The 26884-nt window shown below is 43.2% G+C and overlaps 2 protein-coding genes across 3 annotated transcripts in view; both read right to left on the bottom strand.

Moving 5' to 3' along the window:
• palmdb (palmdelphin b) overlaps positions 1 to 26884 on the bottom strand; it is a 72697-nt gene that overhangs the window by 28944 nt on the left and 16869 nt on the right. For both annotated transcript variants that reach the window (XM_069147186.1, XM_069147188.1), the window contains exons 2-5: positions 16404 to 16454; positions 12710 to 12790; positions 10123 to 10253; positions 6821 to 6935 (exon numbers count right to left, since the gene is read on the bottom strand). In XM_069147186.1, the coding sequence (XP_069003287.1) occupies positions 6821 to 6935; positions 10123 to 10253; positions 12710 to 12790; positions 16404 to 16454 (378 nt within the window). The remainder of the gene's footprint in view (positions 1 to 6820; positions 6936 to 10122; positions 10254 to 12709; positions 12791 to 16403; positions 16455 to 26884) is intronic.
• On the bottom strand, positions 28 to 5336 carry LOC138196821 (palmdelphin). Its single transcript, XM_069147185.1, has 2 exons — positions 3775 to 5336; positions 28 to 1286 (listed from the first exon to the last, which is right to left on the bottom strand). The coding sequence occupies exons 1-2, from the start codon at positions 3782 to 3784 to the stop codon at positions 28 to 30; spliced, it is 1269 nt and encodes a 422-aa protein (XP_069003286.1). The 5' UTR covers positions 3785 to 5336.

Raw genomic sequence — 26884 nt, 5'->3', positions numbered from 1 at the left:
ACTTTCACCTTCCACCCAGTTTCTGTATCATCTCCCTGTTGAACAGAGTTTCATCTTCTCCATATTGATGTTGCCCGTGTTTGCCGGCTCACCCCCCCCCCCCCGCCCCTGCATGTAGGGACTGTGCTTTCCAGGCTTGTGGATGAATGTTGGTTTGTGGAGCTCTAAATCATCCCAGTTTGTGACTTCGTCCTCAGTAACGCCGCCACAGGCTTGGACCTCGGCTAAGCCTAGTTTGGGTTGGAAGACTTTGCTCTTGTATCCCTCTGGGTGGTATGAAAGATACTCCTCTCTGTTACTTTCATTTTCAAGATACTTATCATCATCATCATCATCATCATCATCCTCACTGTTGCTGATGATCACCAGTTCAGCCTGGATGTCTTCATCCTCCTCGTCCACAGCATTCTCGTAGCCCATGAAGATCATGGTGATGGTTTCTGATTGGAGCTGCACTGGCAGTGTGTTGACGAGGTTCACCGACGGAATATCGTCTGAACAGAAGGGCGAATGTCTGTTAAAATCAGAGGAGCGATCTGTGAAGATATCGGGATCGACTTCAGATTTCTGGCTGACTAATGATGGACTCTGGCTATCTGCAGCCCTGTAGACCGGCTGTTGGGCTGCAGGCATTCCTTCAGACCGAACTTTAATCGACACAAGTGCTGCTGCGTTTTCACGGCTCACATCTGTCTTGCTGTTGGTGAGTCCTTGTGGAGCTTTAGCACCACAGTGTAGCTGTGAACATAGATGCTGGAAGCAGGGCAGCTGAGCTTCTTCTCCAGATCTTTGGACTCTTGAAGTGGAGTCTTGACGGATGAGGCAGGGTGTTTGGTTCCGGGGTTTCTGTTCCTCCATATCTTGACTGGGCAGGTTTTCCTCTTTGAGGATTTGACCTCCGTTTCTGGATGAGATCGTGCCCTGCGTGGGGCTGGGTGTTGGGCTTAGCCTTAATGTTTTAGCTGGTGTTCTGGGTGTCGACGGTCTGCTCGTCCCTGAATAGGGAACAGAGTAGACAGGTGGATGGTACTGGACCTCGGTGGATACCTTCGTATCTGTGGCCTGACGCAGGAGCTCTTCTACCTCTGTGAGCGTCATCTCTCCGACGGCTTCATTGTGGACATCTGCTCCGTCTGGCTGCAGCGCATAAACAGACTTACGTCCATCATCGAACACCTTCATCCCCCTCTCTTCAAGAGTTTCTGGGGTGATAGTTGCTGTCGATACCACCTGACTTTTGCCTGTTTTCTTATCATGTTCCACACTGATCTCCATTGCAAATGTAGCTGGAAGGGAGAAAAGACATAGATGCAGAGTTAAGACGTAGACATTTTATTTTAACATGATATCAGGCAACAAATAGGAGCTGAAGCAGTTAACGGATTTATTGGTTAATTTTTTAGAACATTCATTAGAAATGTTTTTCTTACTTAGAAGAAAAAAAAAAATCCTTTGGTGCCAACTTCTTAGCTGTACAATTTTTGTCCTGACAAGACGTCCCCTATTGTGACAGAAATTTTTACTATTTTCTTACTTTTTAAAGACAAAACAAAGAACCAATTATTTGAAAAAATAATCATAAGATGAATCCTTGATTGTACTCCAGTGTGTTTTGAGCAACGTAAAATCTCAGGAACATGTAGGTGAAGTGAGTTTGGGTCAGATTACTGAGAATGAACTTAAAAACAAAGAAAGACAGAAAGAAGAAAAGACGGGAACATACGAATCGTCTGATACTGGAAACTGACTGCAGATTAGATCATTTGTTTACTTAATTCGATAATATTTTGATACAGCACAGCCAAAATTGACAGAACTAGTAAACTCTAAAGTGTTTATCAGTGGATTCAACTGAAATTGATGAAAAGAATAAAGTTACCCTCTAACTCTACTTTACATGATATACTGGTGAAAAAATGCAGACATACAAAACCCAATAAACTGCAGCACCATTGCTGTATATATGCTGAGTTGTGTTTGTGCGTTGGTGTCTGTGGGACTAGCAAAAATGCACACAAAACCTATTGCACAATGTCATGCAAAAGCTCTGCAGCTCCGCTGTCCTGGAATATGAAGACAACAATTTCCCTTCAGGTGCTGACATGATTCACTTCTTCACAGACAGTTGTTTTTAATAAATAACTGAATTTCTTGTGTTTCCTTGAATTAGCAAAACATATTTAATGTGGGACTCACAAAAATATCAGTGGGCTTCAGTCCTTTGTTTTATTTTAATTAACTTTGCTTTCTGTGATGTATAAATTTGGTGAAGGCATGAAATGATGTTGTTCTCTTTTAATCAAAATTTTAAATTACAACACTTAAAGTATCATAAAGGAACTAAAAGGTTTTTCTGTCAGATAGTTGTATGACTCACTGAAAAAAAAAAATCAAGCATCATTAAATCTATGACGTTTGGATCTTTCCAAATTAATTAAAATTCAAAATTATTCTGCGAATCTATTCAAAACACAAAACATTGTACATTTATATAGTACAAGCAGCCAAACTTCAGAGGTACACCTATATAACAAACAATGATCAACAACTCTGTTTCTGAAAAAGTTGGGAGGCTGTGTAAAATGTAAATAAAAACAGAATGCAATGATTTGCAAATCACATTAAATCATCTTTTTATACCCAATGATGTTACTGATCTGTTGCCATGGTAACATGATTAATTGGTCCACCAGGTGTTTTTTTAGCGTTATACAACTTTCCCAGTCTTTTGTTGACCCTGTCACAACTTTATAGAGACGTGTTGCTGAAAAATGAGCAGATCTTTTTCATAAAACAATAACATTTCTCAGTTTTAACATTTGATATGTTGTCTTTGCTCTATTTTCAATTAAATATGGGTTTATATGATTTGCAAATCATCACATTCTGTTTTTATTTACATAGCATCCCAACTTTTTTGGAAGCAGGGTTATATTTTATTTACTCTGTTCCAATTTAATGCTGAAGTGGGAGGATGAGTCACTTCCAGAATCTTTTCCCTAATGTTTTCCCCCTTTTGAAAATATAGGAATATGATATCAAGTAATTATAATACTATTTGTTATTATTATTGCTATTATTATTATTATTATTATTATTTTTATTATTATTATTATTATTATTATTATGAAAGTCCACCATATTAATGAATACAGACTCATTGGAGTGTCCTGGATAATTACACAAGACAACAGCCTTATTTCATGGACGTTGTTTCTAAATGTTTGAACTTGTCTATGTGGTGCATCAGAATAACACTCAGGACTGAGTCTTATATCAACTGTTTCTGTGGTGAAAATGCCAGTTGAAGCAATGAAATATATTCAAATATTTTAAATACATTTTAGTGTCGTCACGCTTCTCATTTCCCATCATGCCCAGTCCTGAACTGGGCAGTTTGTTTTTTAACTGTTTGCAGTGTGAGTTGTGAACATGGTGGTTTAGGTCATTTTCATTAAGTGTGGGTTAATAGTTGTAACTATTAGTGAAATGTTACATTTCATTAGCCGTGCTCCTCTCTGTGAGAGTCGGAGTACCAAATGTCTTAGAGAATCAACATACTGAGCAGAGCAGCTAACCTTGGTCCAAAAGGCTGCACCATTTGCTGACTAGATAACAGACCACTGGTTAGCGTATAAAATCTGTCAACATACATCCCATCCTGCTAACAAATTAACATATTCTAACAGTTTTAGGCTCAACCAGCAATGCATAAATAATTTTTCAGCCTGTAATTGTACCTTTCTTTGTTTCGATGCTACCAGGCATACGTACAGGAGGACATTTTATTGGTGCCAGAGGGATGAGAGACGGGATATCTGGGAGTGCTGAGGGGACATGATGTGTCACGTCTAAGGAGAAAATATGACCAGTGAAATAAAAGACAGTATAATAAAAGCCAAGAGCAGTCATGATTGTAAGAAATATAAGATATTATTATATCACTGAGTAACAATCATTACAGTTATGGTCTGGTGCTCATGTTAATTCTTTAAACACATCATTCTTTACTGGGATTTTTAAAGACTTCGAGTAGAGATAAATAAGGAAATTGATATCAATCCTATACAGTAATTGTGGGTTTACAGGCTGCTGTTAGCTCAACATCACACTGACATGCACCAAGCATCTTATTATGGAGGAGCACAGGTGAGTAAACATGTAAAAATAGCAATTTGTTTTGGGTGGATGGACAAACGGTTCATCAAGAAATAATTTCAAATGTTTTCAAGAATTGATGTACCTCGTTTAGTCTTGTATATGAATTGAACATATATGACACGTGTTTATTTATGACTTGTTGGTAGGTGTGCTGTTGTTATGCGTTCTGTCTGATCCGATTACAGGTGGTCAGCTCTCAGCTCACACCTGGCATTATGTGACATTATATATTTTCTGTTGGAAAATGTCTGAGCATTGAACTGTCAGACTCGACCAGATCACATCAGTTAATTATCCGAATTCAATTATTTCCGACGGTTGGGCTCTGGATAAATGAACTGTGTGAGGGGGCGGGGCTCAGATCACATCTCAATGTGTCCTCAATATGACCTGGGTGTGTTCACACCACAGACTGGATATAAAAATGGTCCTAGCTTCCAGGTCGGAACCAACTACCACTGAGGGCCACTAGGGGTCGCCTCCAAAAACGCTCCAGTTCAACTTCTCTCCTGGAACACAAAGTCAGTAAATGAGTCATTATGGTGTCATTAAATGAACGCTCTCCTTCTGATCAGAGTTCTGGTCCTTCTGTAAATATTTCCTCATTCATTACATATTACGACTCAGACACACATATGTTTGGGCGGGGCTGTTTGATTGACAGGCCTGGGGCGCAGTCAGGCTTCTGTAGGTAGGCGGAGCATATCAAAGCACTTTGAGCTGCATTTCTTGTATGAACGGTGCCATACAAATAAAGTTTATTATTATATTGTGGATCAAATTCGTTCCACCCTTCACTTCTCCCCAGCTCATCCAACTGCTGTCACCTCTGGCATCAAAAATCAAAGATGGCGGCAGCTGACAAAGTTGAATTTGAGGTTTTCCAAAGAAAAACTGGTGGGCAGCGTCACGGTTGGCTGCCGCTCAGTTCACACCTAGACTTCAAGCTCTGCTTGTAATTGGATCACCCAGAAGGCATGTTGATGCAGGTTGGAAAAGCTTCTCAGACACAATGGTCAATTATTCTTTTAACTACAATCTCTTAAATAAAATCCTGAATTTCAGAGCTAATAAAGCCGGGGATAAAATACATTTTTAATATAGAGTACATTGCATTGTATCATAATCTGAAAGTAATAAGATACCAGTTAATGTCTGTCTGAATGATAAAAATGGAGGTTAGAAATTAAACTGAATATTAAACATTAAGACAATTTGCACCATTAACATTAACATGATTTATTAATTCATATCTGGAAAATAATCTCAGATCTATAAATATGTTAATACGTATTATTTTAGTTTTCACCAAAAAAAATTCAACAAAAGTATATAGAAATATGAACCAATAAATTAACCAATCACAGCACACATAGTTGCAGAAGTGTTTACCTGGCTGGAGGTCTGCGTTTATCTCCTACATGTGAAGACAGACAGTCGAAGGTCAAAGAGAGACGCAGGACGTCCACATCACAGCAGGGTGTCTCATTAAAGTCTCAGGTTACTGTGAGTCTACATCCAGTAAATCATGCATATTAGTTCAGCATGTTAGAACTTCATTTACCTGCCACCTTATTCACTCTGCCTCTCGTGAACCAAAGCTCACCCACACAGTCCTCAGAGAGACCATCTTGTTAGAAACAAGCAGAGATTAGAGGCGGAGCCACAACAGCACGGCGGGAGTAAAATTCACTGATCAATTCATTTGAGATAGAAAACACGAGAACCTGTTCACTGAGATGAAACTCAACATCTCTTATTACCACAAACTTTCTATAACTCCCGCGGACTTTGTGAAGTTGACAAGAGTTTGGTGATGTACGATCATACTGCTGCTGTATGAGCTTCAAAATTCATTTGAACAAACTGTTGATTTAAATCATTTCCAGAGTTTATTTTGTTTTTAGGATGAACAGATTTACACGTGGAGGATATAATATAGCTGTAGTGCATATTATACAATACTATCACGCACACACATACACACACACACACACACACACAAACACACACACACTCTCAAACACACACAGACAGACACACACACACACACACACACACTCTCAAACACACACAGACACACACACACACACACACTCACTCACTCACTCACTCACTCACTCACTCACTCACTCACTCACACACACGCAGACACACACACAGTATCAAACTGTTTTGTAAAACGTTCTGTTTGTTATTGAATTTAAAAGAAACATTCCTGCTTCATGCCAGTATTATTGTCTGTAGTGTGTTAAGTGTGTTGTTAGTTGTATGTTGTATGTTGTCATGTCTGTCTATGTGAAATCACAATAATGTCACAGGAGAAGGGGAGGAGCCTTTCTCGATCATTTACATAACAAAATGCTTAATTAATAAAAGTTGATTACTCATTTTGATAAAACAACACATTTCATAGATGAAAAGCAACACATTGAAGAAGTGAGAGGCATAAATGAAAAGCCTTTAAAGTACACAATGATGTTTTTGGTGTTTGTGACATCACAACTTTCCTCCCATCAGGAAACAGTCAGAGATGTTTGTAAAGATAAATGTTGGTTAGTTGTCATCACTCAGGTGATTCATTGTGTCGCAGTAACACAACCAGCAGCACATGAGTGTGTCAGCCGATGACTGAAGCAGAGCCGAGTCAGCAGCTTACCTTGATGATGTCCTCGGTCGTCCTCTCCACCTCCTTCAGCCGCTTCAGAACAGCTTCTTCGTTGGCCGAGACATTGAGCTCTTGTGTTTCCAAGTCCTCGATCTCTTTCTCGATTCTGTCTCAAACACAAATGAACACGCTGATGAATGAAAACACACTTCGCTGAGCTCTTCCAACTGCTACTGGTTTCAATGGATTTTTTTTCCACTTGTATTAGTAATAATTATTATTATTATTATTAGTAATTTCTTCCAGAAAACACATTTGTTTCAAACTGGTCTGAAAACAAATGGACGTTAAACTGAAAATCAGGATGTTTACATGTTTTAAATGTCTATAGATCTGTACTTCACGTGGATAAATGGCAGTGACTCTCTTCAGTGGTGCTCAAGTAGATTATTAAAATTATTACGATTATTTATTATGGTGACGGTTGTTTCAGATGGTTTCATTGTTTCATCAGAGTTCACTCGGTTGAGTACAAGTGATGGCAGATGGTCAAATATCAGTTATTTGGGCCATTATTATTACTATTATTATTATTATCATCATTTCCCAACGTTTCCTTCTACATGTGCAAATACTGGATATTTCAGTCGCAAGTTCTTATTCCTACATATTTAGTGTTACTACTAAATTAAAATTGGCTGAATAAATCAGTTGACAGACTGATAATATATGAAATAAAACTCTCTGAGGCTTCTGTCTCCACTTACAAAAGGTGCAGAATGGTTCAGTCCACCCTGCTGCTCCATCAGCAGGGTGGACTGAACTAGAGTCATGACCTTCACAGAGAAGAGATCAGAATAGCAGAAGAAAAAAGCAGGACAATAAAGAAAGGTGAGCGGAGCTGATAGTTAGGAATGTTTAATGTCAGCAGTTTTGAATTGAAGGCAGGAGACAGACATAAAGAGAAAGTGATGGGACCTGTGATGGGGGGAGGGAGGACCCAGGAGATTTAATACTAAAATACATGAAACATACTGAAATTGTTCATACTATCATGTGTTAGCTTGCACTTATTAAGAAACATTTTTTTGTCTTCTTGTTTCTCCAAATAAAGCACAACTCGAGTGGAATAAGTTAAAATGTTCTCCATGTCAGGGTTAGACAATTACGCTAGTATTTTTTTTTAGCTTCATGTTAGAGCTCAGGAAGGATGAATAAACATCATCTGCTAAGTTTGATCCTCATTCAACCATAAAAAGCCAACAGGCTTCAGTTATGAAGAAATCTCAAATGATTCCCACCTGCTAAATGAACGGTTCGTTAGTGACTTCCTTAATAATTAAACAGACCGTGCTATATGATTGCTTGTTTGGGGAGCTTTTTGGTTCCCTCTCCGTTGCTAAATTCTCAGCTTGAGGAAGTTCATGATGTGTGGATCTCCCTTCTTTGTAATGTCTTGAACACTGAATGTGTATCTGCCAATGTGTTGAATGAATGGGATTTAAAGACTATTAAAAGCTCTTATTTTGATAGCAGATGCATTCTTTGGTTCTACATTATAGTCACAGACTGTCTGTACATCACTTTTATACTTTTTCACTTTGACCCCCAAAACAGAAAGAAAAATAGATTTAAATCTAATATTTCTGCAGGATTATTATCACAGGAAGTCAGAACATAATACTCTTTATCAGGGAGTTGTTGGAAAGAAAACTGCATTGTTCTCGGTAAAAACTCGTTGAAATCCTGGGAGGACTGACGATCTTTTATTGATGAATGTCCTCTTAGAAGAGTGCAGTGTGTCATATCCGAGCTGACAGAGAGGATCCTTAGGTCTGCTGTTGATTGATTGAGTGTTTGATTGATTAATTGATTGGTTGATTGATTGGTTGATTGGTTGATTGATTGGACTCATAAGTGTAGTAAAATAGAGCACAATGTGGGCCAAATATCAGTGAAGAAGGATTCTGCAGGGCACTATGGTTTTACTGGAGATATGTGTTTGGTAATATTTTTTTTGATAAATAATGACACATTTGAATAGAAATGTTGTTAAAAATATACAAATACTGACTCTCACATTCTTTTATAAGGAAGAGCCTACAAAGACCAACACAGCCTGTTCATCCCCACACAGTTTTTAGTTTAAAGCTCTCCCTCCTCACATGTCTCTGTTTTCATTTGTTGACAAGCTGCTGAAGCTATATTACATATTTTATCATATTGTATTTATGGATGTCTGCTTGAAATTTTGAAACATGTTACATTTTTTCACATCTTTTACTCTACTCATATCTTTATTTAACATTTTGCCCTATGATCATGTGATTATAGTAAAAACTAACAGGAACCTTTGAAATTTCTGTTGAAAAGTATTGATGAAAAGTAAAATGCTGATTTTGTAATGTTGGGTCTTTTATTCTTATATGCAGCTCCTGGTGACACACCACTTCTGTGTTTCTTGTTTGAACTTTGAGTAGCAACTCCAGTTCATATCATAGACACTGTGTGGCCGTGTCCAGTGGGGGACGTTTCCAGTGGGGGATGTGTCCAGTGTGGAATGTGTCCAGTGTGGAACGTGTGCAATGGGGGACGAGTCCAGTGGGGAACGTGTTCAGTGTGGACATGTGCAGTGTGGAACGTGTCCAGTGGGGGACGTATCCAGTGTGGAACGTGTGCAGTGTGGAACGTGTCCAGTGTGGAACGTGTCCAGTTGGGGACGTATCCAGTGTGGAACGTGTCCAGTGTGGAACGTGTGCAATGGGGGACGAGTCCAGTGGGGAACGTGTGCAGTGAGGAACGTGTGCAGTGGGGGACGTGTCCAGTGTGGAACGAGTCCAGTGTGGAACGTGTCCAGCGTGGAACGTGTGCAATGGGGGACGAGTCCAGTGGGGAACGTGTGCAGTGAGGAACATGTGCAGTGGGGGACGTGTCCAGTGTGGAATGTGTCCAGTGTGGAACGTGTCCAGTTGGGGATGTATCCAGTGTGGAACGTGTCCAGTGTGGAACGTGTGCAATGGGGGACGTGTCCAGTGTGGAACATGTTCAGTGTGGACGTGTCCAGTGGGTGACGTGTCCAGTGTGGAACGTGTGCAGTGGGGGACGTGTCCAGTGTGGAACATGTTCAGTGTGGACGTGTCCAGTGGGTGACGTGTCCAGTGTGGAACGTGTGCAGTGGGGGACGTGTCCAGTGTGGAACATGTTCAGTGTGGACGTGTCCAGTGGGTGACGTGTCCAGTGTGGAACGTGTGCAGTGGGGGACGTGTCCAGTGTGGAACATGTTCAGTGTGGACGTGTCCAGTGGGTGACGTGTCCAGTGTGGACGTGTCCAGTGTGGACATGTCTGAGGTTACCTGAGGATGTTGCTCTGCAGCTCGTCACTCTGTAGCTGCTCCTCCTGAGCCTGCACCCTCATGGCCTCTTGTTCCTCCTCTGACTGCTGACTCAGCCCGTCCATCAGCCACTGTTCCCTCAGAGCCTTCTTCTGTCAATCAAACACAGATAAACCTTTACAGGAAACAATATATACATATAACAATATCAATATTCACTTCTCTGTTCACATGTTGAATGGTGTTAATGTTTGGTGACCACCTGCTGTCTCTGTCTGTCTCTATCCCTGTCTCTATCCCTGTCTCTCTGTGTCTCTGTGTCTCTGTGTGAGAACATCTTAGACACAAGAGACAGTGAGCAGGGGGGCGGGGCCGGAGGTGACAGAGAGGACAGAGAAGACAGAAACAAACTGCAGGAGAGAAAACATAAATATGAGAGAAAAGCAGTGCACCATGTGAGGTCCTCCAGCAGCCATAGGTCTAGGACAGTATATCTAAGGGATGGTTCAGGGTCATCTGAGTCGCTGATAAGGAAAGTGTGATCCTAAAAGCAGAAAGGCTTTCTGCCTCCTCAACTTAAACAGCTGTTTCTACAGGAGGGGTTCTGAAATTAGCAGATACTATTCTTATTATTAAATTAATACAATTAAACAATTCAAAAATTAAATAAGATGATGTATGAGCAGTTGGAAAACTTGACTCATGCTTTTGCCCTGCAATCTTTGTGCAGATATGAAGCAGCCTGGTTAGCATTCACCTATCAGAGTTACAATAAGCACCATGTCTCCACCTGTATGTGTCTGTAAGCTCTGATCTATCACACTGTAATATATGCAGAGATACAGTATGCATATATATCACTGTTATATATGTACAGATACAGTATGTATATATCACACTGTAATATACGTAGAGATACAGTATGTATATATCACACTGTAATATATGTTGAGATATAGTATGCATATATATCACTGTCATATATGTACAGATACAGTATGTATATATCACACTGTAATATACGTAGAGATACAGTATGTATATATCACACTGTAATATATGTTGAGATATAGTATGCATATATATCACTGTCATATATGTACAGATACAGTATGTATATATCACACTGTAATATACGTAGAGATACAGTATGTATATATCACACTGTAATATATGTTGAGATATAGTATGCATATATATCACTGTCATATATGTACAGATACAGTATGTATATATCACACTGTAATATATGTAGAGATACAGTATGTATATATTACACTGTAATATATGTACAGATACAGTATGTATATATCACACTGTAATATATGGAGATACAATATGTATATATCACACTGTAATATATGTAGAGATACAGTATGTATATATATCACTGTCATATATGTACAGATACAGTATGTATATATCACACTGTAATATATATACAGATATAGTATGCATATATCACACTGTCATATATGTACAGATACAGTATGCATATATATCACTGTCATATATGTACAGATACAGTATGTATATATCACACTAATAAATGGAGATACAATATGTATATATCACACTGTAATATATGTAGAGATACAGTATGTATATATCACTAATATATATGTGGAGATACAGTATGTATATATCACACTGATATATGTATATACAGTATGTATATATCACACTGTAATATATGTATATATAGTATGCATATATCACACTGTAATATATGTAGAGATACAGTATGTATATATCACTAATATATATGTGGAGATACAGTATGTATATATCACACTGTAATATATGCAGATACAGTAGAGGACTGAATTTGGCTCTATACTTCCTGACTTCATTTTGGACTTTACTGCCCCCTGGTGCTCATATCATCACTAAATACTGCTTTAAACCAAACTAAAAACATATTAATTTAATAAAACATATTACAATAAATGGAGCCAAACAGCTGACAACAAGACATCCAGCAGGCCCTCTGAAGTAATTATGGTGTAACATGTTTTTTTTATTATTATTAATGTATTATTAGGCATTTTTGTACTCCATGGTTCATTTGGAGCAGGACTTAATTGAGAAATGGGTCTTTTTCTTGTTTGTGCAGCACTGAAGCAGCTCGAAAGGGGCCAGCCTGAGAAGGCAGTTAAATGTATACACATATATATAGATATACAGTTATATCTATATCTATATATATAGATACATACATATCGATCGACATCATATTTATTTATATTTATTTCAAGTATTTATTTTTCGTGCTTTAGATTAGACATGACGAATATGCAGAAAACGTCTGCTGTGGCCTTGTTGGCCAGTAATCACTCAGTAACCATTATTTATATTAGATATTATATTACAGTGTTGGAACATTATTTGTGCAAAAACACAATGTAGAAAGCAAGACAAAACACATAATTAATGTTCATCAAGAAAAAAGGTGGGTTGTTTTCTTTAAGACAGTAAATTAATTTATTTAAGGAGTCGTTATGCTCTGTTTAATGTCTGTCATTAATTACATGGAATAAGATATTAGAAACACACTCTGACACATTGTGGGAACATTTGTTCCTGGAGGTTGTTTTTGAATAAATACCTTTATGTACTGGAGTTTTAATTTCTCCTCTTCAATCTGTCTCCTCTTCTTGGCGATGTCCTCCTGGAGTCTTCTTTTGTCCTGTCAGGACAAATCAAACACAAGTTTACCTGGTGAACATTTTACAGCCTGGAAACTATTCCACCTGTTCTCCGGTCAGGACGACACAAGAACCTGCAGAGAAACTTCAGCTGACAGCTGGACCCCAACTAACCGAAATAAGTCAGGAGACACGGAGCTTAATGTGTGACCCACCCTACCTGTCATGTGTGTGTGTGTGTGTGTGTGTGTGTGTGTGTGTGTGTGTGTGTGTGTGTGTTTTGTGTATGTCTGTGTGTGTGTATGTTTATGTCTGTGTGTGTGTGTGTGTGTGTGTGTGTGTGTGTGTGTGTGTCCATTGTTTGTGTACATGTGTATGTGTGTGTGTGCATGTGTGTGTCCTTTTGTGTGTGTTTGTGTGTGCATGTGTGTGTGTGTGTGTGTGTGTGTGTGTGTGTGTGTGTGTGTGTGTGTGTGTGTGTGTGCGTGCGCGCACCTGTTCACTACAACCTCTTTAAAACATCTGATTAGATCTTCTCCACACATTGCAGTCATTTAATGATGGACATGTTTCCCTTTGATAATCACAGACAGACAAAGTGTTCATGGGTGTCACCAGTCACTAGTCACCAGTCACCAGTCACTAAACATCAAAACACACTCTGTTTGTCCCCTGACGGGTCGCTGGTGGCTGAGATTAGCTGGTGGATCCAGGATCAGTGTGGTACTAAGCTGCAGTGAAAGGAGATCTCCAGCTGACATTTGCTGCTATTTATAGTCCTGTCTGTCTGTCTGTCTGTCTGTCTGTCTCTCTGTCTTGCTCTGTCTCTCTGTCTTGCTCTGTCTGTCTGTTTGTCTCTCTGTCTCTCTCTCTCTCTCTGTCTGTTTGTCTGTCTGTCTGTCTGTCTGTCTGTCTCTGTCTATCTGTATATCTCTCTTTCTTTCTGTCTGTCTGTCTGTCTCTCTTTTGGTCTCTGTCTTGCTCTGTCTGTCTCTGTCTGTCTCTTTCTCTCTGTCTGTCTGTCTGTCTGTCTGTCTATCTGTCTCTCTGTCTCTGTCTGTCTCTGTCTGTCTGTTTTTTTCTCTATCTGTCTGTCTCTGTCTTTTTCTGTCTGTCCTTCTGTCTGTCTCTGTCTCTCTGTCTTTCTCTGTCTGTCCTTCTGTCTGTCTGTTTGTTTGTCTCTCTCTATCGGTTTGTCTGTTTGTCTCTGTCTGTCTGTCTGTCTCTCTTTCTGTCTCTCTGTCTCTCTGTCTGTCTGTATGTCTCTCTTTCTTTCTCTGTCTCTGTCTCTCTATCTCTGTCCACTAACCCAACTTCACACCTTAACCTGAACCCACTGATGTCCCCAGCTGAAGCTCCACCTCTGAAGCTTGTTCTCTCTGGGTGATGTCCTGTCATCCTGCAGCTTCACACCCACACTGTTTATTTCTTAGACTCTGCTCCGTAACAACTGCTGCTTCAGTGCTGCATCGTTACATCTTGCACAGACTAAATATCACAGCTCTGAATCACTGAGATGCAGTCATTCATTTCTCTGCATTTCTATGCATCAGCAGTTACATAACATGGCTGAGAAAAGACATTAACTGTTGAACCACGACTGAGTTTTGACTTAATTCTGCAGATTAGCCACATATTCACCTAAGATATCATGACCTAAATAATTTATTGAATTTCTGATCACTGGCCAAACTCCATGGCAGTCTTTTGTCCCATAAATGAAGAATATGAACAGAAGCACCACTTTCTGAGGTCCCTCTCTGGCAGCAAAGCGGTGACTGCATTGAGAGCTGGTGTTGCAAAGATGGCTTCATGTTTCCACATAACTTACAATCTTCTCCGGCTAACAACAGCTTCAACAATGGCAAAAGCAAAGACCGAAGTATTCTGAGTGCGACATTCATATCAAATGATTGTGCACCTCACAGTTTACATTCAATACCAAGGTTCATAAAGGTCCATAGCCACACAGAAAGACAAGTGTCTCCTTTACAGAGTAAAGTAATAGTGTGTTGGTCTGGTGATGAATTAAAAACAACAAAACAGTTCCAGGATAATAATGACAGTAAAAGAAGACAGAGGAGTGATACGTGTACAATAGTCAGGTCTTTAATACTTCAATGTGTTCTTGGAGTTACAGTCGGTCCTCGTCTGCTTATGGCCACGAGGACATTGATGTGATGACACATGAAGGGCAAATTCCACAATACTTGTTATTTGTAAAAATGCCTTTGACAGTTGAACTGAAACTCATGAGGCTTGAAATTTAGTGGGTATCTTCCTTATTACAAGAAAGACTATAAGATCAACACTTGACTGTTGAAGCCTCATTTAAACTTCACCTGGATTTGAGAAACTTTCTTTGTGGATTATCTTCTGTTGAACTGAAAAAGGTGAATTTATTTCAATATCAATACTCATTTAGGCTGCGGTCTAATGAAAAAAAACCTCTCAGCTAACCAACCAACCAACCTACCTACTTACCTACCTACCTAATGTCAGGATCCCTGTCTGACCCTGGTGTTTCTCCCTCTGTTTGGTCCCCAGTCACTTCTCCTCATGTGTGCTGTCAGTCCCTTGTCTGTTTGTTATTGTTCCCCATGCGTTCTGTGTCCTCTCCCTGCCTCCTGTCACCTCCCATGGCCACGCCCCTCACCTGTCTGAGCAGCTACCACCACTCTCCTCAATCACCACCTGCAGGTGGCTCATTTCCCTGATCACCTCCCTGGACTATATTTACCCTGCCCCTGCAGTCATCTAGTGTCGGTCCATATTGCGAGTTCCCGCTAGTCACTGCAAGTTACGGCAAGTTACGGCCAATCATACCAGTCCGTCCGTTTGTTTCTGTTCCTGTGACTGTTCCCACTCCTGCTCCTGTTTCTGCTCTCGTTCTGCAACCCAGTCAGTGCTCTCAGTAAGCGCTCTCAGTCGGCGCTCTCAGTCCGAACTATCAGTCAGTGCTCCCCATCTTGTCTGACCTTAGAAGCTAAGCAGGGTCGGGCCTGGTTAGTACTTGGATGGGAGACCGCCTGGGAATACCAGGTGCTTCAGTGCTGCCAGCCCAGTAACTCCAGCAGCCTGTTGCCACTCGCTGTGGAGGACCTCGGGATTCCCCCAGTGGAGCCACGCCCCGCTGCCTGTCCGTCGGTCAGTCAACCGTGTTTACAGATCCTTGCTGCCAGACATTGCCCGGACCATAGCTCCAGTGAGACTTGGTGGAGCTTCCCTCCCGACACGGGAGGAATAAGACTCTAGGTACCACCCCTGTGTTCAATAAAGACTGAGTTTTTAACTTATACTTGAGTCTGTGTGCCTGCGTTTGGGTCCTGTTACACCTGACCTCATAACACCTAACCAACCAACCTACCTACCAACTAACCAAACAAGAAAGAAATCAACCAAACAAGCAACCAAAAAACCAACCTACCGACCTACCTACCAACCAACCAACCGACCAAACAAACAAAAAAACAAACAAACAACCAACTAACCAACCGACCAAACAAACAAAAAAACAACCAAGCAAACAAGCAAACAAACAAACAAACAAACAACCTGTAGTTCAAGTCAGCAAAGCACCAATTAACATTTTACACAGATGATTTATTTCCTGGCTTTGTGTATCACTGCTGGGAGTGAAGGACTGAACTTTACCGTGATGGCCTGCAGCCTCTCCTTCAGCAGGTCGGCCTCCTCCATGTTAGCCTACAGGACACAGAGCACAGAACAGGGAATGAACTACACCAGAACATGACAAGACAAAACCCAAGTAATATTTCAAATAGGGACAAAATTCTTACCCTGGTCTCTACAGACTGTATTTATGTCCAAAACCTTTCATGCACTAGTTTGTAAAAACATCAAATGAGAAACAAAACTGTCCATCAGGTGGAGATAATGATGAAATGAAGCTTTCAGCAAGCGTTCTAATTCTACACCCATTATTGTCACTACAAAGCCCTACAAAAGGGGTGATCATAGACAAGTAGCTGGACTGGTCAAAGAACTCGGAAGCCATCTACAAGAAGGGCCAAAGCAGCCTCTATTTTCTGAGCAGGCTACGGCCCTTTAACATCTGTAGGACAATGCTGAGGATGTTTTGAGTCTGTGGTGGCCAGCGCTCTCCTGTATGCTGTTGTTTGCTGGGGCAGAAGTCTGAGAGTGGCAGACACCAACAAACTAAACAAACTGATCCGCAAGGCCAGTGATGTTGTTGGGGTGGAGCTGGAGAAAGAAGGATGCTGACTAAAAAGCATGGCATCTTGGACAACAACTTCCACCCACTTGACAGGCTGTTCAGAAGCACTTTCAGCAACAGACTTATGACCAGATGCACCAGAGGAGGTAATTCCTGCCGGCAGCCATACACTTTTTAACACTTCCTTCAGAACATCAGATGTGCACACAATGATTCAATAGATAGGCCGGCCTCATATAAAGTTATATTTTTTTCAGTTTTTAACGATTTGCACACTTTCACATTTTTTCTTTTTTAACTATTATATTTATTATACATGCTAGTACCTATATTTATTTTATGTATTATCTTGTTTCTTCGTAAAGTCTTTGTTCTTTCTGTCCTGGAGCAGACGTGAGTGAGTGTAGCATCACTATTTCCCTGTGGGGATTAATACTGTATTTCTGATTCTGATTTTGCCCCACCATATCCCAGGTGTGCAAAGAGTTTAGCTTTTTTTGTGTTTGTTTGTTTTTTTGTACTCAGATGCAGGAGGTACATTGGCATCTAGGTGCAGCGTAAGGGTCTTTTTTTCACATTTGCACTGAGTTGCAATTTCCATGGCTCATGAGTGATTGATGGAATAGCACGACAAGGGGTGAATCGGTAAAGATGCAGTATAGTGCAATTATAGTGTCAATTGTTAACTGAACTTGTGCCTCCACCAGCTCCAACCAGGTGTAAGTGCAGCAGTGTGCAGAACGAACATGAACAAACCATCCAAAATCCTACAGAAAGTAGACCTATCTCAGACAGTAGACCTATCCCAGACAGTAAAACTATCCCAGACAGTAGACCTATCCCAGAGTTGACCTATCCCAGAGTAGACCTATCCCAGTCAATATACCTATCTCAGACAATAGACATATCCCAGACAGTAGACCTATCCCAGACAATATACCTGTCCCAGACAGTAGACCTATCCCAGACTAGCTCAGCTGCAGAGGGGAGAGAGTGGGGGAGTGGTTCAGGGAACGGTGCATGGAAGATGTAATGGGCACAGCTGAGACGAATGGGGAATAATGAGCACAGCTGATTGGGATATGGACTGATGAGCTCACCCCTATAAAGTAAGCAGGGAGAAGGAGGCTGGAGAGGAGAGTGAACACAGGAACGTAACAGTGCTCGGGGAATGGAGCAGAGTGCAGGCACGGTGACTGGGAAGGATTTGGAGGAAATAAACCCTGTTAACAGCAGAAACCTGTAGCTGAAGTGTCTTTTGTTGGAGGAACCCACTATCCATAACTCAAGACTTGTTACACTGGCGCCCAATGTGGGGCCGGCAAATGCAGTACGACAGGCAGTATTTGGAGATGACAGCGCACCCGGTCATCGCGCTGGGTCAAATGTTGGGGGGGATCGCAGCAATGTAACGCGATCAGGCTGAAGTGAACAGACGCTTCAGGCCCAGGTGTAGCGGCAAGCTCGCGCACTGGAGCAGCTTGCGGCCTGGCCCGCTGCAGCTCCGCTGGGGCCATCGGTATTATTGGGGGTGACATTGCACAAGATGACTCTGGCAGACAAGGTCCAGTTCTTTCTGGATATGTTCGAGGCAATGGCGGGGGCGGGGGCATGTGCCTGGCCGGCGGCAGAGTGGGCAGTATGACTCTTGCCTCTCCTGACGGGGGAGGCACAGACAGCAGCCCTGGGGCTGCCTCTGGGGGCAAGATACAGCTACGCCGACGTCAGGAGGGCCATCATGGACCGGCTAGGCCTGTTCCCCGAGGACCACCAGAAGAGCTTCCGTAAGGGCAGGCTGGAGCCCGGCAACCGGCCCTTCGCGTTCATACAGTGACTAAAGGACTCGGCGACCAGACGGCTGCAGCCGGGGAGCGCAGGAGGAGCAGAGGCGGTGGTGGAGAATGTGGTGGTGGAGCAGTTGGTTGAGGGGCTGCCAGCCAGGACCTCGGCGTGGGTCCGCTGCCACCGACCTGCGATGCTGGAGGCCGCCATCACCCTGGCAGAGGACCACCTCGCGGTCCATCCCAGCAGCCAGGGGGACGGCAGTCGGACGCCGGTTTCAGCCCGGGCGATTCCCGCACCGAGGAGGAAGATCCCGCAGCAGGGCTTGGCTTGGCCCCTACCGACTCAGCGGGCGCTAGATTGTGGGGGAGCAGTTCACGGAGGGACTGCCGGCCAGGACAGTGGCATGGGTCTGCTGCCACCGCCCGGACACTGCCGGAGGGAACGTCTGTTAATGGAAGCGGGACAGACGGTTCAGGTTGCCGGCCCTCCAACACCCTCCCCCGGTCCAGGAGCAACATATAGCGTTCCGGTAAGGATCCAGGGGGGTACACATCAGGCGATGGTGGATTCGGGCTATATGCAGTTGCTGATCCACCAGAGCCTGGTTCGGCCTGGGGCATTGGTGGAGGCATCATGGGTGAGAATTAAGTGTGTGCATGGGGATGTTCACGATTATCCGGTGGTGGCTGTAGAAATTAGATATGGGGGAAAAAAACAAAGTGAAGGCTGCGGTTAGCTCCCGCCTTACGCACCCCCTAATCTTGGGGACAGATTGGCCCGGGTTTCATAAATTAATGGGATGTGTGCTGTGCTCAGCGGTGACGCGAGGTTGTCCGACGCTGCAGAGAGGGAGGGGGAACCAGCGGAGACTCCTGTGGAGACTCCACCGGTTCCCGAATTATGCTCCATGGAGAATTTTCCACTTGAGCAGTCTCGGGACGACTTTATGCTTCGCCTTTGACCAAGTGATAAGAATTGATGGTCAGCTGGTGCACCCTGACGCAGCACCAGCATACCTGCACTTTTCAGTGATAAGGGACAGACTGTATAGCGCGAGTCGTGACACTCAAACAGGTCAAGAAAACATCCAGTTGTTGGCGCAGAAAAGCCGTCGGGAAATGATTTTCCAGGCGGCTCACTATAACCCGATGGCTGGCCACATGGGATATGATAAAACTCTGGACTGGATAATAGCCCGGTTTTACTGGCCGGGCATCCGGGGGGATGTGTGCCGTTGGCGTGCATCTTGCCCGGAGTGTCAGCTGGTAAACCAGCCGGCCATTCCGAGGGCGCCTTTACATCCACTACCCTTGATGGAGGTCCCATTCAAACATATCGGCATGGACCTCATCGGGCCATTTCACCGGAGTGCACGCGGATATTGCTTTGTGTTATTTCTGGTGGATTACGCAACACGATATCCTGAGGCAGTGCCATTGCGCAGCATTTCGGCAAAGAGTGTTGCGCAGGCTCTGTTTCAGGTCATCTCCCGAGTCGGAATCCCGAAAGAGATTCTGACTGACCAGGGCACCCAGTTCATGTCGCGAACACTGAGAACTTTATGGATTACTGGGCATTAAGTCTATTCGGACCAGTGTTTATCACCGACAGACTGACGGGTTTGTGGAGCGTCTGAATGAGACTTTAAAATCCATGATTCGTAAATTTATACAAGATGATGGATGTAATTGGGATAAATGGCTTGATCCTCTGTTGTTTGCAGTGCAGGAGGTCCTCCAGGCCTCGACGGGATTTTCTCCCTTTGAACTGCTGTTTGGCAGGACACCACGAGGGGTGCTCGACCTGCTTAAGGAAAACTGGGAGGAGGGTCCGAGCTCCAGCAAAAGTGAAATTCAAAACGTCCTGGACCTGCAAGCAAAACTCCACACACTGGGTCAGATGTCACGGGAGAATTTTCTCCAGGCCCAGGAAGGTCAACAACAGCTGTACAACAGAGGGGCCAAGCTGTATAGAGTGAGTCGTGACACTCGGACAGGACAGAAAAACACCCAGTTGTTGGCGCCGAAAAGCCGCCGGGAAATTATTTTCCCGATGGCTGGTCACATGGGATATGAAAAAACACTGCACCGGATAATGACCCGATTTTATTGGCCGGGGATCTGGGGGGGGATGTGCGCCGTTGGTGTGCATCCTGCCCAGAGTGTCAATTGGTAAACCAGCCGGCCATTCCGAGGGTGCCTTTGCGTCCTCTACCATTAATGGATGTCCCATTTGGGCGAATTGGCATGGACCTCATCAGACCATTTCACCAGAGCGCACGGGGATATTGTTTTGTGTTAGTTCTGGTGGATTACGCAACACGATATCCCGAGGCAGTGCCGTTGCGCAGCATTTCTGCAAAGAGTGTCGCGCAGGCTCTGTTTCAGGTCATCTCCCAAGTCGGAATCCCAAAACAGATTCTGACTGACCAGGGCACCTTGTTCATGTCACGAACACTGAGGGAACTTTACAGGTTACTGGGAGTTAAATCTATTCGGACCAGTGTTTATCACCCACAGACTGACAGTCTCGTGGAGCGTCTGAATAAGACTTTAAAATCCATGATTCGTAAATTCATACACGAAGACGAACGCAATTGGGATAAATGGCTTGATCCTCTGTTGTTTGCAGTGTGGGAGGTCCCCCAGGCCTCTACGGGATTTTCTCAGGGAAGTGTGCAGTTGGACGGAGGGAGGTACAGTATCTGGGGTACCACTTGGGCAGCGGGCGGTAGGTGTGCCCTCAGGTGAAGACGGCTGCCATCGCAGCCTGCCAAGACTAAAAAAGAGGTGAGGCGGTTCTTGGGGCTGGCAGGTTATTATAAACGTTTCATCCCAGACTTTGCAGATCTGACCAGCCCCTTGACCGACCTGACCCGGAAAGGTGCCTCAGTGCCGGTGGGCGTTTGAGAAGGTGAAACAGGCTCTCTGTGGGGAACCGCTCCTCCACACACCTAACTTCTCTCTCCCCTTTACCCTGCAGACTGATGCGTCGAACAGAGGGCTGGGGGCCGTTTTGTCCCAGCAGGTACAGGGGCTTGACCGCCGCATTCTTTACATCAGCCAGAAATTATTAGAGAGGGAGGCCAGGTACAGTACGGTGGAAAAGGAGTGCCTGGCCATCCGGTGGGTGGTTGAATCCCTGCGTTATTACCTCCTGGGACACCAATTCATCCTCTGTTCGGACCATGCTCCACTCCAGTGGCTCCACCACATGAAGGATACCAACACCCGGATCACTCGGTGGTATCTGGCTTCACTGCCTTTTAACTTCAAGGTGATCCATAGGCCGGGGGCGCAGATGACTGTGGCCGACTTCCTCTCCCAGAGCGGGATATGGGGGGGGGGGGGGGGGGGGGGTATGGACTGATGAGCTCTCCCCTATAAAGCGAGCAGGGAGAAGGAGGCTGTGGAGGAGAGTGAACATAGGAACGTGACAGCGCTCGGGGGAAAGGAGCAGAGCAGAGGGATTTGGAGGAAGATCTATCCCAGACAGTAGACCTATCCCAGAGTAGATGTCTATGTCCATTAAAGATGGGCGCTCTCTGGAGGTTTGGATGCTTGGGTTCTTTGTAACATTGAACATCCTGTTTGTTTCTTCTGAACTCATTGTTGCGCAAAAAAAACTGTATTTATGATGAGCATATTTTTGAAAATAATCTATCTGGTGTGTTTTACTACTTTTGGCTATACAGTAACTTTCAGGCAGTAACAAAAATAATACAAATCCATGTGAAACACAAGTATACATGAATTATTGGCTTGCTTGCAAATAACAACAGTGCATTACACACACCTGCAGGAAGCTGGGATGTTTGGCATCTGAGCCTGAGAGGAAGTAACAGGCTACCGTGGTCAGAGGCCTACTCTCCTCTTGTCCACTGCCCGGCGAATCGGTTGCCGCTTCTGGCTGCCTCCCTTTGCCCAGTTGCAGTTGGGCTAAACTAAAGTCTGGGTGCCGACTGCGGGGAGGTGATTTAACCGTCGTCTCGCCCCAACAGGCTGTGTAACTCCAGGGGTGCTAACCGCTAACCGCGCAAGTGGGTGGGTGGGTGTGAGGGTGGAGGGTGGGGCCTATGTGTGTCCTGCCGGCCGCATCGCACTCATTTCAGCTGTGTTTTTACCTGTTGTTCTTATCCCTTTATCCAGCCTTTTATCTTTTATCTGGCCTTTTTAACCTTTTTTTAGAAGGTTTAACCACTTTTTTAACCATGATGCCGCACAGCTCTCCGGCTGGTCCCGAGAGCGATAACCCGAAGGTTATGAAATGTGATCTGTGCGACATGTTTGTCATCGTTCCTGAAGAAGATTTTACCTGCTCCAAATGTCCTAAGATCAACCACTTACAAGACCTCCTTATGGAACTGAAAGGCCACATCAAGCTGCTAACCCAGCGAAATGCCATTTTAAAGGAGCAATCCAAATTGCAGGACAATTTTAACAGCACTGTTCTAGTTGGTCCTCCTGGGCTCGGACCTCTTCATTCTGCTCTGTTTGCTGCTACCTTGCCACTTCTGGACCCTCCTGCCATCACTACCACACACACCGTTCCTCATGACCGGTTACCTGCAACAAACTGGACTTTTTTTTAAATTATCACTGAGACATGGTTATCTGAGGGAGACTGTAGTCCTCTTATAGAGGCAACCCCCCCTGATTTTACATGCCTTCATCAACACCGGCTGTCAGGCAGGGGAGGGGGGGTTGCTGTTATTCACAGAAAAGATTTTAAATGCACTCCCATCTTGCATAGTAACTTTACATCCCAGACAGTAGACCTATCCCAGAGAAGCCCTATCCCAGACAGTAGACCTATCCCAGAGTAGACCTATCCCAGAGAAGACCTATCACAGACAGTAGTCCTATACCAGACAGTAGTCCTATACCAGACAGTAGACCTATCCCACAGTAGACCTATCCCAGACAATAGATCTATCCCAGACAATAGTAGACATTTATTCAAAACTAATTAGTGTTCATGTAATAAAGAACGTGTTGCTCAGAGTAACACTTTCGCTCGCTGATGTTCTTTACAAACTAAACATGTTTCTCCTCAGTCTTTATAGAAGTACAGTGACCACAGCTGCATACTGAGTCAACTTTTTCTGCCACTACTGATTTAGCGCTGCACATTATAGCACATAGTATAGATTTTCCTTTATCAGCTGTGACAGGCAGAGAGCGAAGTAACACATCTGTGTAACATGTCAGAGGGATGATTAATCTGGGACTGAGAATGAAGCAATGACTGCAGGGAATGTAAAATGGGTGTGTTGGTATTCTGTATTATAACACATGATGGTAAATCTGGGCAGAACAGATTGATGATTGAAGGTCAAGATGCACTCGACCGTTCACAGAGAGAGGACAGCTGTTTGAGAAGAGAGCTCAACTCAGGTTCATATCTAAAGCCTTCGTGAGGGACAATTCAGACGGAGCTGCTGGAGCAACAGAAGAAACTAAAGGGAAAAGTGACAAGACAGACAGATGGATGGGAACAAATAAAGGAAGGAAAGTTTTCAAGATCCAGTTGTTTGAAAAAAAAAATTAGAATTTGTAACATAATTTAAAGTTTTAAAGTTGTTATTAAAACAGTAAATATGTTCAAAGGAACCTTAACCAGCATCTGCTTTCTTCATAACTACATGTCCACTGATATTTGGTAAAGGTTAATTACCAAGTTGAACTTTTATCAACAGAAACTAGGTTTTAAAAAATCGGTTCCTTTGTTCTGTCCTGTGAATCAAACTGAAGTGCTCCTGTTAAAATGTCTCAGGTTAGCTGTAGATAAAGTTGAAGCCAACAACAACTATCATTATTGGGTCTGCTGTCTGATCTCAACTCTCTGAATCACTATTTTACAGTAAGGACAACTTCAACTTCAGGTTCCTGTCCAACACAACAGGAAGGTGCTAGTGTTCACACTGATTCAATCAAAGATGCTATGTAGAGTATCTTCAACAAGTCCTTGTCAAGATAACTAATGCATGATACTGTGCTGTCAGAATGGCAGTGTGTCTCACAGCTCTGTGACAGTTGGTTGAATGTATTCAGATACAAGCTGCTTGAGCCGAAAAATAATTTTTAATGCAAACTGACAATGAAATGTTTCCTTTAATGTTTTGTTCTTATGATATTATTAATAATGTATTTAAAAAACAAACTGACAGTGCACATGATGAACACAGTATAAATTCAAATAAGTTCACACATACAATACATACAATCCAAATTACCTGCTTCTGACTGAAAAAAACAGCTTTGAACTATTGACTGACACGCAGTCACCTGACATGCAGCCACCTGACACGCAGCCACCTGACACGCAGTCACCCGACACGCAGTCACCTGACACACAGTCACCTGACCTCAACCCCATGAACATTGAAGAACAGACTACAGAAGTTGAAACAGCTCCAGTGATGGTGTTTGTGTGGATTCACCTTTTCCGCTTGTTCTTAATATCGCTTGAATTTATATTTAATTAGAAACAAATGAAAAAACAAGAATGTTCACTTGTGATCTCTGACTTTTGGACCCCATTGTGCAGTATGGATTATAGATATAAGAAGCGCTTACTCTACTTGTCCTTCTGCCTTTGTTTCTTTTGATATTGTATTAATTTGGAACTGCATTTAATGTGGTAGTTTTAGTGTAGTTGTACATGTGACAATAAAAATATTAAATCTTTAAAGTTGGATCTTTTTGAACTGGGACTGCTAAACTGGAATTACATCTACATCTACAATTTCACAATATATACAACAAGCTTTTAAAACCGAATTATTGATCATATTTATAAATGCTTTGCTTCTCTTTTAAAATCTATATTCATACTGGCTGTGAGATTGTAAATGTTTAAAAAAAGATATGGAAAAAGAAACACTGACCAACGATAAAGAATAGAAGTATAATGCATACATGCAGACAGGATCAATGTCAATGTGTTCCTCGACATGCAGCACAATCCACACTGTTGTTAGCTGACAACAAAGACATCCTCAAGATCTTCTTGTATGCAAGAAGGCACTTATCTTTGTACACCGTCATGCTCAGCCCCCTCACACCCACCCATACAGACTAAAAGCAGCTTCTCGCCCACACAGTGTTAACCAGGCTCAGCATTCATGCCACTGCTCCATTTCACAGGCACACCAAACAAGGTTGTTGTCCAGTGAAATACAACAGAACTGCTCATTTAGTCAAATGCATCTACACGTACATGGTTGTGGTTCTGTTTAAGTTTATGCAAGATGGCACCGTGCTAGTGGCAGCCTGTTGCAGCAGCTCCCAGTGTGTGTGTTAGTTTTAAGACTTTTTTCACTTTCTTTTTTCTCTCGTATTTCTTTCATGTTTTGTTTGAGTGACGGTGAGGCAATGGACCGTAACTTTTTTTCAACTTCTCTTGTGGTTTTTCTATTACTTTTTTCCCTCTTTGTAATGGAGAGCCACGCACAGTGGACTGGGGGGTCATTGTTTACTCTCACGATCAGCTGATTGTGCGAGTAAACCTCTGCTGCTGCCCGGAGCGAGGCCTGAAATCCCGGAAGAACTTCATAGAAGACTTTGGTGTGGCAGAGCTGGAGCTAAGCTGAAGGCGAAGAGGAGGAAATATAAATCATCAGTACCGGCTATTGTAATGGGGAACGTGAGGTCCTTGGCCAGTAGGACGGATGAGCTCGGCATGCTGATCAAGACCCAGAGGGAATACCGGGAGTGCAGCATCATGTGTTTCACTGAGACATGGCTGACATTTTCCCAACCACAGCGTGGCCATACTGGCTTAAGGACCGTTCCCTTCTTCAAGACCGTTCCCTACTTCAGGACCGTACCCGGCTTCAGGACCGTTCCTGGCTTCAGGACCGTTCCCTTCTTCAGGACCATTCCCGGCTTCAGGACCATTCCCGGCATCAGGACCGTTTCCTGCTTCAGGACCGTTCCCTTCTTCAGGACCGTTCCCGGCTTCAGGACTGTTCAGGCGGACAGAGACGTTGTATAGAGTAGTAAGAAGAAAGGTGGAGGGATTGCAGTCTATGTGAACGAGAGGTGATGTAATCCTGGCCGTGTGTGTGTGAAGGAACGTTTCTGTAGCCCGGACATTGAACTTCTAGCCGTGGGGATGCGTCCATATTATTTGCCGAGGGAGTTTTCGT

This window comes from Embiotoca jacksoni, unplaced genomic scaffold (genome assembly GCF_022577435.1).
Source record: "Embiotoca jacksoni isolate LCO1_2020_lvr unplaced genomic scaffold, fEmbJac1.0.p SCAF_133, whole genome shotgun sequence".
NCBI lineage: Eukaryota > Metazoa > Chordata > Actinopteri > Embiotocidae > Embiotoca > Embiotoca jacksoni.
Note: the sequence above shows the minus strand (reverse complement) of the source record. Positions and strands in the feature narration are given on the sequence as shown.